The following is a 10,763-nucleotide window of genomic DNA, read 5'->3' as shown; positions in this document are numbered from 1 at the left end:
AAGTGTTCAGAATGCAGTCTTTTTTGAGTGGCCCTTGAGAACTCCATGGATGGTGCTGGTGTCCTGTGGATACTGGTGCTGCTTTCCATCCTCACCTCAGACTAACTGGCAGACATTACAAATCTCGCTTAGTTTAGGATATTGGCAGTATGCCTAAACCTAAATTTGCAGATCTCTCACAATAGTTTTTTTTAATAATTCTTAAGACAATCCTCAACGCATTTCCTCTTGAAAAGCTGAATTTATAGTTAGAAGCTTGTGAAGTCCTACATTCTTGTCATTAAACTGAGACTGTTGAGCTGTATGTATTGCTGGTGTATAATGAGAGGAAAATCGTAGTTTCGCAGAAGCCTGTTCACTGCACGATTTTCTGAGATCACCTGGATGTATTGTAATGGAAGCAAGCAAGAGTTTAGAGTGCCACAGCAACGCATCTTAGTAAGATGTGGTTCGACATCATTGGTATGTCCTACGCCTTTCTGTAGCCCCTTATTTTCCCTTTACTCTTTTTTTTTTTTTTTTTTTTTTGAGATGGAGTCTTGCCCTGTTGCCAGGCTGGACTGCAGTGGATGACCTTGGCTCCCTGCAACCTCTGTCTCCTGGGTTACAGCGATTCTCCTGCCTCAGCCTCCCGAGTAGCTGGGACTACAGGTACGCACCACCATGCCCAGCTAATTTTTGTATTTTTAGTAGAGACGAGGTTTCACCGTGTTAGCCAGGATGGTCTTGATCTCTTGACCTCGTGATCTGCCCGCCTTGGCCTCCCAAAGTGCTGGGATTACAGGTGTGAGCCACTGTGCGTGGCCTCCTCTTTTATTAACAGGAGCTTTCTCTGCCCCATTCCCCTCATTTATAAATGGAAGTTTGATGTGGCTGGGAATCAAATCATGGAAGGTGTCCTTCCAACTTAAGATTTTGATATTCTTTGTGTAAAAACTGTTGAATTCTGACTCTTGCTTGGGTCTTTCCAATTCCTGAGACCACTGCTTTGCTTATTACCTCTGTAATTCTTTCATGGAGCTGGACATTTCTTCTTTTGCTCACTATACTCAGGGCCCAGCACTAAGGCTTGCCTCTCTCCTACTCTAGGCAGTAGCGGCCCAATTACAGAGCTTCAGAGAGGAGCTGGGCGGGTCCCAGTGCTCTGCTGTGCCATATGCATGAGCAGTGCTTCTTTGTGTAGTCTTCAGTTGACTGTAGAAGATGACTGGATAAGATCATTGGGAAGTACTGGGTAAGTCACATAGAACAAGGATTTGATTTAAACTGACTAGCTTAAATATCACTCCTGAGATTCCCCAATAGGTTACAGCATTTAGTTTCTGCTAATCCATAGCAAAACATAGTACGTTAACTGAGTGCCAAAGAACTGTGATCTTGCTTCTGCTCTAGACTCAGTGAAAGACCATGGAGAGCAGACACTTAGAATGTGAGAGGATGGAAACAAATTACATTTGGGAAGATTAATCAGTGTAAAAACAATGAAAGGGATGTAGGATTTTCAAGGATTAAAATGTGTAGCCAGGTGCAGTGGCCCTCACCTGTAATCCCAGCACTTTGGGAGGCCTAGGTGGGAGGATTGCTTGAAGCCAGGGGTTTGAGACCTGCCTGGGCAATATAGCAAGACCGTGTCTGTATATATTAAAAAAAGTGTATTTTATACACATGTTGTAGAAAGAATGTTTAGTTTTAGATTGATTTCCCTTACAGGAATGCCCCACCAGTTCCAAAAAATATTTCCCAACCACTTTCTTCTTTTCCTCTTGGCCAGTGAATTCATCTCAATACAAGGTCTAAGTGTCCACAGCTCATCTCTTTCAGCTGTGTGGAAACAGCCAGTGCATGGAAACAGAAGGGAGCCTCTGTGTCTCTTAGGCATTGTGTTTGATAAATGGACAACTTTAACTTACTTGTTGCCCAGCCTTCCAGTTTGTCTCTTACCAAACCAAAAGTGCTGCCTTCTATTAGAGTCCAAATATTAGGCTGAAACACTTATATCAGCAGCAACTTAGGAGCCTAGGACAGCTTTTGACGGTATAATTAGTAACCAGCCAGCTTGCCCTCTAGGATAAAGGAAAAGCAGAGACTCGTGTGAAAGTGCTCTTAGGCAATGAGCTCTGCCTCCAGGATAATTAAGCTGCACTTGTATCTGTAAGGCTGACTTACCGAGCTTAACCCGTGACCAACCTGCATCCTTTCACCAATTCAAAACACATAAAATGAGCCACCAGTGTTTTACGAAGTTGAATAAAGCATTAAGAGATTAGTCTGCCCTAGGGCACTGGAAGGGGCAGGTCCTGAAAGGACATGGTGTGCTCCTGGGCCGGTTCGAACTGAGGCTGTGCTGTTTGGAAACTGCTGTGTTTGTTGTGTGAAGCACAATCTGTGTACTTGCTTTCCTTGGTCCTGGACCTTTGCTGCCGAAGCTGTGGAGTTGTCCTGGTCTGCTCACTCCAGCCTCCCTGACTGATGCTGACAATGGCAACTCCCCTACGGCTCACAGCCCTGCAGTCACCTTACCTTCTTGTAGGCCCCGAGGAGCGGTGTCATGTTCTCGTTCTGCCTCCTCCCATCCCTCTTCAGATTCAGTTTAGAAGAGGTCTTTTTGAGGTGGAAAACCTGACATTGATTTTCTGCTGCTGCTTTCTCAATTATCTCATTTTATTGGGTTTTGGTTGGTTTGAGTCTGTTCTTGGGCAAGTCACTTCCATATATTGATACTCTTAGAAAAACATCCTTTTATTTCAATCTTAATACTTTTGTTTGGATTTTATTTCATAGTTTTCTAGGAGGGCTGAGCTAGCTGAGCTAAAACTTGTCCTGAACACCTGCTGGGTGCCAAGCAGTGTGCTCTGAGCTTCACTCTCTTGACCCATGCACAAGATACCTGCACTAGCTTGCCAGATGAGAACTTCCAGAAGGCAGTTGATGTTCAGTTTTATGGGGTTTGCTGCTGCGTTTGTTACCATGCGAGTGAAGACCTCTCATCCTCTTAAATTTTGGAAAGATAGAACTGAGTGTGAGTTCTATCTTGAATGTATCTGAATATTAGTTAATTCAGCAGGGACTGAATGTTAGGCTAGAGAATGTAGTAACGAAGAGAATCTAGGGAACTGATGGAAGAGAAAGGATATTCCACTGTTCTTGGAAAGCTGATTTTACATTTAACCAAAGTATAGTACCATTTTATCGTGCTGACGGGAGGAAGATCTGGAAGAACTTTTCTCTGGCTGGTAGAGCTGTCCACTAAGGCTGCGTTTTTAAATCCCTGTTCATTGTGCACAAATCAAATAGGTCTTTGTTGTGTTTCAGCTTCCCCGAGTCAGCTTGGAGGGAAAATGCTAGCCTTTCTCTGGCTCAAAGTTGCGAAACAAAGCAAAAAAACAAAAAAAAAAAACAACGAACATAACATTTTAGAGTCTATATAGCATGACTCCCCTCTCCCTCCTTTTTGCCCTTTCCCATTTCAAAATGTCACAATTACTAAAGGTTACATTTTTGGAAGGAACACGTGCTAGCCTGTGTGACAAAACAACCATTTTGGGGTCACCATGAGACCTATGTGCCCTTGGTTTCTATGTTCATACACAGACCAGTGGGGAAATTATTTAAACATGTTGACTATAAACTAGTGTTATGTCATGGATCTGGATATATCTGTGCATGGTTATAAAAATCAGGATGCCTGCTGATTTGGAGTTTGGAAGGAGTTTCTGCTGCTGTTGTACGCAGATACTGGAGTATCTGGGAGCTATCCTTTGAATGCGGAGGTGTGTCTGAGGACAAAGGACGGAATATAGGAATATGGGAGGATTTAGGCCATGTGGTCATTGTTCACGGGGCCACTAGTTTTGTTCACTAAAGGAGTGGGTTCTTAGCTGCGTTGGAGACTATAGCACACCCATACCAGTACTGTTTCTCATGCAGTGGCTTTCCCACACAGCCCAGCTTAGGTTGCTGGTCTCACTTCAAAGTGGACTCAAAGTGGGGACATTGACAAAGATGCAGGTTCTGGGTCCTGTGACCAGAAATTCTGACTCCTTTGGTCCGAAATGAAGCTTCATCTGCCTTTGTAACTAGCTCTGCCCATGGCCATGGCCCACACATTGAGAAACTCTGGCCAGCCTGTTACCATTCAGTTGTGTGTTTTGAGCTGTCTTTTATTACTAAGTGAAAATTGGGTGAGATTGTTGAAGAGGGACGATTGCCACAGGGGTTTCCTGTGTTCCTAATCTCCTGAAACTTGTGGACCTTGTGGTTACATCCTGCCCTACAAGTTTTCTTTTACCCGTTTATTCAGGATGGCGCACAGCATTATTTATTAATATTTGAAAGGTCTACCCCTGAGAAAGGAGGGTGGATATATTTTTGTTAAGTGGAAGGAACCAAACTTCAACTCCTGTAGCTCTCTGTGCTTGGATCTTGTAATAGGCTGCTCTTATAAGCAGTGCCCCATGTCCTTCTAATGGGGAAGCCTCACCTGCCCTTGTCAGGAAAGAAGGGGCAAGGGCCCAGGAACCCTCAAGTCTGAGAGGTTGATATTCTGGTTCTCTCATCGTGTGACTTATACTAGTGACCCCTATCTTCTTGGGGACAAGTCGGGAAGCCATTCTCTTGAAGCAGGTTTTCAGACAACTATGAACTGATCATGAGGTGACAGGATTTTAGGATGTGCATTTGTCAATTCCCAGTTATTATCCAGGCATGTATGTGTATGTGTGCGCGTGTGTGTGTGTGTGTGCGTTTAAGTAATGGGACTCCTAGAATCATTGGCTAATCATCAAACCTTACGTTAATCAATATTTATACTCTCTTCTGTTAGATAGATTTCTTTTAACAGAATAGCTTTAAAAGGTACCCGCATCTGACGTTTTGAATTTCACCTCCTGTCTCTTTTCCTCATGCCCCACTTGGCTTTCTTCAGAAGCTGCAAGGGAGTGGTGAAAGGGTTAAGTGAGCAGCAGCAGGAGGACGAAGCAAAGTTCTGCCGGATTATAAATGGTCTGATCTATTCCTTGCCATCACCTGACCTCCCCCAGGCATGACTGTGGGATATTGACCCCAGGGCCCCCACCTCCACCCCACCTTGGGGGTCTAGAAGAATGTGATGATGAGAGAGCGATGCCTGCAAAGCAGCAGCTTCATGTGTCTGACTGCCCACCGCATCATCTCAGCTGCCTCTGGATAGGATTCTGGCAGCTCCTGGCCAGACTATTCTGTTGCATTGAGCAAAAAGAAGGGAGATGTGTTACTGGGCAGAGTGAGCTCCAGACATGCAGGGACTGTCCTATAACACGGAACTCAGCCGAGCGTGGAGATAGAGTAAGGGTGGTGGGCTTTTGGGCACTAGAAAGAGTACAGGGCCTTCAGCTGTTCACTTCTCACCTCACACAATGGCTATTTTATTTGCTGCGGATCCTCGCCAGTGTTAATCAGACCTGCGCCTACCAGTCTCCAGCTGCCAAATTATGGCTCCCGATGGTCACTGGCAATTGACTTATCTGATCTTTCTTATGCCAGGTCTGCTACTTATTATTGAATCCCAGACCAAGGGTCTTGAACAAGAGGAGAGAGACGACTTCTGAATTTTCCTGGGGTCTCTTGCTCTTAAATCCAGACCTGATCATGAGTGAGGGAAGAGGGCAATGTGAAGAGGACCGCCCTAAAGGCCAAGTGGCTTTCTGGCAGCCAGGTGCACAGCTAGCACTTTCGATACTGAGCCAGTCTCCAGCCAATAACCTGTCAAAAGCCAGCTTGAAGGCAGGCTTTTCTGAGGTTGAGAGTTCTAAGTGACCCAATGCCCACAGAAGGAGAGGGTCTCTGGCCCTGATGTCACCACCCCAGTTTGGTTTTGGAGGACCAAAAAGGAGATGATTGCTTTTATGCTCCTGGGAACCTGGATGGATCTCGGCTGATTACCAAGCAATCTACATTACTTGCGCATAACTAGAAGCTGCTCCAGGCCAGAGCCACTTCCATTTTTACCTCCCTCTCTCCCTTCCCCATGGACAGCAAAGGGAAGACGTATCTCGGGTTGCAAAGTGGGAGGCAAGGGGCTAACATAGCTATGTTCTAGTATCGTGGGCTCTCTTCGAGACCAGGAGGCTGCTTCTGGCACCTACTATGTTTCTAGCACCAGGTGCTTGGTGATTTAGGTCACCTCTGAACCCTATCTAAGCATGAGGGGCAGGCTGGTACAGGGGAAAGAGCACTGGGAAGGGAGTTAGCCTACTTTTTCCAGCTCTGCAGCTAACTTATTGAGTCAAATCAGTTTGGATTTAACAAAGCTGATTTCTTTCCTGCAGGAATTCCAAAAGCCTTTGACATATATTATATACAATGCATCTCCAAAAAAGAAATACAAACAGTAGTTCCTAAACATATTTGACCATGGGGCCCGTTTTGAAATTGAGTAACCTGCCAACACCTTTCTGTACAGAGTTTGTGAGATGCCAAACTAGAAGTGACTGCCATTGCACTTCAGATCCTACGTCATTCATCTGTTGCTTCTCTCTGGTTCCCAACAGATCCGTAAAAAGGAAACGGCTTTCCTGGTGGGAGGCCAGAGAGACCAAACAGTGGTGTAACAGAATGGGTATAGGATCCTAACCTGACCCTTTCCTTGGGAGGTCCCGGGCCTCTTTCTCCTCTGTGAACTCGTCTTTATTCCTATAAGAACCTGTGATCTGCTCTCAGCTGTCCAAATAAGAATAATGCTCTGAGTATGAGTGGCATTACCAGGGCCCCTCTGTTTCTGTTGTGTTCTCCAAGACCCCACTTGTCATACAGGGTCTCATTTCTTTCTTGGCTTCAGGACCCCACTAGTGGCCAAGTGTGATGGGGGCCTTTGCCTGTCTGGTCTAAGGGCAAGTCTTGAGCATGGATGGAACTAGCGTGGGCAGGTGGCGAGTTCCCCTGGCTGGGATTTTCTCTTTTTTTGTTTGCAAAACACTGTTAAAAGATTATTGCCTCCTATATTGCTGAGGTCCGACTACAGTGTCTGCATTTGATGGAGGTAGGGCAAGGCCTAGAGGGGGCCTTTGCCCAAAGGTGAGCAAAACACTAATAAGGATGTGAAAACTAGCCACTCGCAGACATCTCACTTGGTTATCTGGCAGGGAAGCGGGGTATGTGGGTAGGCAGAGGGATGTGACGCCCGTCTCTCAGGCCTGTTTTGAGGAACCTGGAGGCTCTCAAAGGCCCACCTCTGAGTCAGACAATGCTGGAATGTCACGGTAAAGGAAAATGGGAACAAATATAATCAGTTCCTGGGTCGAAGGCATTTAGAAAGTATGTTCTCAGGCCCTCCATTCTGTTCCCATCAGGAACCAAGGCTGAGAAGGAAGATGAGGCAGGAGGGGGACGAGTGTAGCAGAGCACTCTTCCCCTCCCAGCCTGGATGGTGTTAGTCAGAGAACAGGCTGGCAAAAGACTTCCTCAGGTTGCGGATGGTTTCGGCCTTGGCCTCATCTTCACTTGGGGTCCCACGCTGGGAGGTGTCGGATGTGCTGAGGCTGTTAGTCAGGGACTGAGATTTGCTGAAACAGAAAGGCAAGGGGGTTGAGGAAGACAAGGCATAGACTATCAAATGGGTCTTGGGGGCTTGCCTGTGAGCCAGATGGGCTACCCCAATCATCATAAGGTTATTAAGGTCAGAAACCAGGCATTCCAATGCTTAACATGATGTTAGGTACATTACACACATAATTTGCAAGGTGGTTTGTTCCTCATTTCTTAGGTTCAGGAATAGGGGTTCACAGAGTCAATTAACTTGCTCAGGTCCTCACAGCAAGTAATGGGGGAGCACCCAGAGGTCACATTCTTTCCATTATGCCAGGCTGTTGAGGCAGCAGGCATTGCTGGAGTAGTAGCTTGGCTGCTCTCCTGCCTGTGGGTACAAACCCACTTTGTAAACTGCAATGTGCTGTATCAACATCAGGTTATAGTTATTTCCAGCACTAGTTTAGGTATCAGGAGGCCTGTATTCTAGAACCTTCTCTGCTCTTTGATGTCTGTGGCCTTGGGCAAGGAACTTACCTTCTCAGGGCTTCATTTATCTCATCTGTAGAGCGAAGGCTTCGTCCTGCTGACCCTCAGGCCTCATCCAGCTCTGACATTCTGGACTTCAATCCCCATCTCTTCTCCAATGTCTTTATGGCCAGTTCTGCCCCCCACCCCCTTTTGGAATTCTTTTAGTGCCAACTTTTTGAATGGCAGGTGCCATTCTGAGTGCTTCCCAAATGCCAGCCTGTAGCAACTGCTTGTTGAGCACTTCCCCCGTGCTAGGGGACAGGGGTGTAAGATGAATATGATTCAGGCCCTGCCTCAGGAGGCTCACAGTCATAGGAGGGGAGGCAACAGACATAGGAAGAGATGATGTAAAGGTGTCAAAAGTTTAAGAGCTCTGCATGTGATGCGGTCATCACATTAAAAACGGGACTTTAAAGCAGGGACTGTCTTTTACTCCTTCTTACCCCTCGGAAAGTCTTACCTAGAACAAGGCACAGAGTAGGTATTTGGTGAATACCCGCTGACTTGAATTGAGCCAAATTCTTCAAAGCAGTAAGTCAGGAAATTTACGTGTTTTTAGCTAGAACACTGTAAGGTCAGTGACCAAACCTGGTTTAAGGCCCAGAGCCCTTGTCTGTCCTGTGATTAGCTGGACTGACCTTCTTATGTGGTGACAGGCTGTACACAGATAAGCCTCTATGGTGCCAGCAGCATTGTAAGCACCAACTGTACAGAAACTCGTTGCAATCCTTATAATAACCCCATGGGGTTATTGTCCCCATTCTGCACATGAGGAAATTGAAGCACAGCGAGGTTAGGCAACTTATGTGAGGGCGTATCTTTTTGTTTGTTTGTTTGTTTGTTTGTTTGTTTTTGAGACGGAGTCTCGCTCTGTCGCCCGGGCTGGAGTGCAGTGGCCCGATCTCAGCTCACTGCAAGCTCTGCCTCCCGGGTTCACGCCGCCATTCTCCTTCCTCAGCCTCCCGAGTAGCTGGGACCACAGGCGCCCACCACCTCGCCCGGCTAGTTTTTTGTATTTTTTAGTAGAGACGGGGTTTCACCGTGTTAGCCAGGATGGTCTCTACCTCCTGACCTCGTGATCCGCCTCTCGGCCTCCCAAAGTGCTGGGACTACAGGCTTGAGCCACCGCGCCCGGCCAGTCGTGTAGTTAAGTGGTAGAACTATGATTTGAACCCAGACAGTCTGACTCTAGAGTCTGTGCTGTCAGCTGCTATTCCATATTGCCAGGAGGGCCATTTGCTAGTGTCTGTCAAACTAAAAATACATTTATCCTTTGATCCAACAATACCGTGTCAGGTTATTTTCTCTAGAGTGAGTCTTGCAACTATGAAAGTATATGTTAAGATTTATTAATTGGCCGGGCGCGGTGGCTCAAGCCTGTAATCCCAGCACTTTGGGAGGCCGAGACGGGTGGATCACGAGGTCAGGAGATCGAGACCATCCTGGCTAACACGGTGAAACCCCGTCTCTACTAAAAAATACAAAAAACTAGCCGGGTGAGGTGGTGGGCGCCTGTAGTCCCAGCTACTCGGGAGGCTGAGGCAGGAGAATGGCGTGAACCCAGGAGGCGGAGCTTGCAGTGAGCTGAGATCCGGCCACTGCGCTCCAGCCTGGGCGGCAGAGCGAGACTCCGTCTCAAAAAAAAAAAAAAAAAAAAAAAGATTTATTAATTGTAGCATTATTTGTAAGATCAAACCAAGTTTCTATTTGTGGTGGATTAGTTAGATAAATTATAGTACAACTGTACAGTGGAATACTATATGGCCATAAAAAATAAAATTCCAAGGAACTGGGTGCTCCAGGATTTATTATTAAACATGAAAAGCAGTGAGCAGAATGGTGTGGAGAGTGAATACTCCTGTGTGTGTAAGAAAATGAGGGCAAGGAGCTGAACATTTTTATTATTTATGCAAATATTTTTTATTTGCATAAGGAAGCACTGAAAGGACACATAGGAACTAACAAAAGTCATTTCTGGGGAACAGGGCAGCAAAGCATTGGATGAGAATCAGGCAGCAATGAGGCTTTTCAACATACATCTTTGATATCTTTTATTTATTTACTTATTTTTTAAGATGGAGTCTCACTTTGTTACCCAGGCTGGAGTGCAGTGGTACAATCTCAGCTCACTGCAACCTTCACCTCCCAGGTTCAAGTGATTTTCCTAGCTCAGCCTCCCAAGTAGCTGGGACGACAGGTGTGCACCACCACACCCAGCTAATTTTTGTATTTTCAGTAGAGATGGTGTTTCACCATGTTGGCCAGGCTGGTCTCAAACCCCGGACCTCAGGTGATCCACCCACCTTGGCCTCCCAAAGTGTTGGGATTACAGGCGTGAGCCACCACACCTGGCCTGATATCTTTTAGATCTTTGAACCATGTGAATATATTACCTATACAAAAAAATAGTTGTTAACATGATCCCTGGACTGGATGTCCTGGGTTTAATCCCAGCTCTTTTAGTTATTAACTGGAACCTTTGGAAAGTTATTTAATCTTTCTTTGCTACTTATCTGTACAATGGGGATAAGAAATAGTTATTAACTCCTAAGCTTGTGAGAACTTAAAAAAACCCAAGTAAGTAAAGTGCTTGGCACATAGTAAGTGGACAATAGCTGTTAGCTGTGAACTGTGATGATCAACATTTGGCCTTGAAGGAAGGTAGAGCTTTCCAAAGAACAGTTACTTGGGACCTCTCTTTAGGACCTCAAACCAAGAGATAGGCCTGAGGG

General features: G+C 45.9%; 1 protein-coding gene and 1 long non-coding RNA gene across 8 annotated transcripts in view; one reads left to right on the top strand and one right to left on the bottom strand.

Annotated features, from left to right (window-relative positions):
- The first annotated feature begins 500 nt into the window (after window positions 1-500).
- On the top strand, window positions 501-3,291 carry LOC141407847 (uncharacterized). The gene is made up of 2 exons (XR_012418808.1): window positions 501-651; window positions 1,090-3,291. It is a non-coding gene; the product is annotated as an uncharacterized lncRNA (long non-coding RNA).
- Window positions 2,715-10,763, bottom strand: part of SYN3 (synapsin III) — a 548,186-nt gene continuing 540,137 nt past the window's right edge. For all 7 annotated transcript variants that reach the window (XM_074003894.1, XM_005567484.5, XM_005567485.5 and 4 more), the window contains exon 14: window positions 2,715-7,538. In XM_074003894.1, the coding sequence (XP_073859995.1) occupies window positions 7,406-7,538 (133 nt within the window). In that variant the 3' untranslated portion in view covers window positions 2,715-7,405. The remainder of the gene's footprint in view (window positions 7,539-10,763) is intronic.

This window comes from Macaca fascicularis, chromosome 10 (genome assembly GCF_037993035.2).
Source record: "Macaca fascicularis isolate 582-1 chromosome 10, T2T-MFA8v1.1".
NCBI classification, from domain to species: domain Eukaryota; kingdom Metazoa; phylum Chordata; class Mammalia; order Primates; family Cercopithecidae; genus Macaca; species Macaca fascicularis.
Note: the sequence above shows the minus strand (reverse complement) of the source record. Positions and strands in the feature narration are given on the sequence as shown.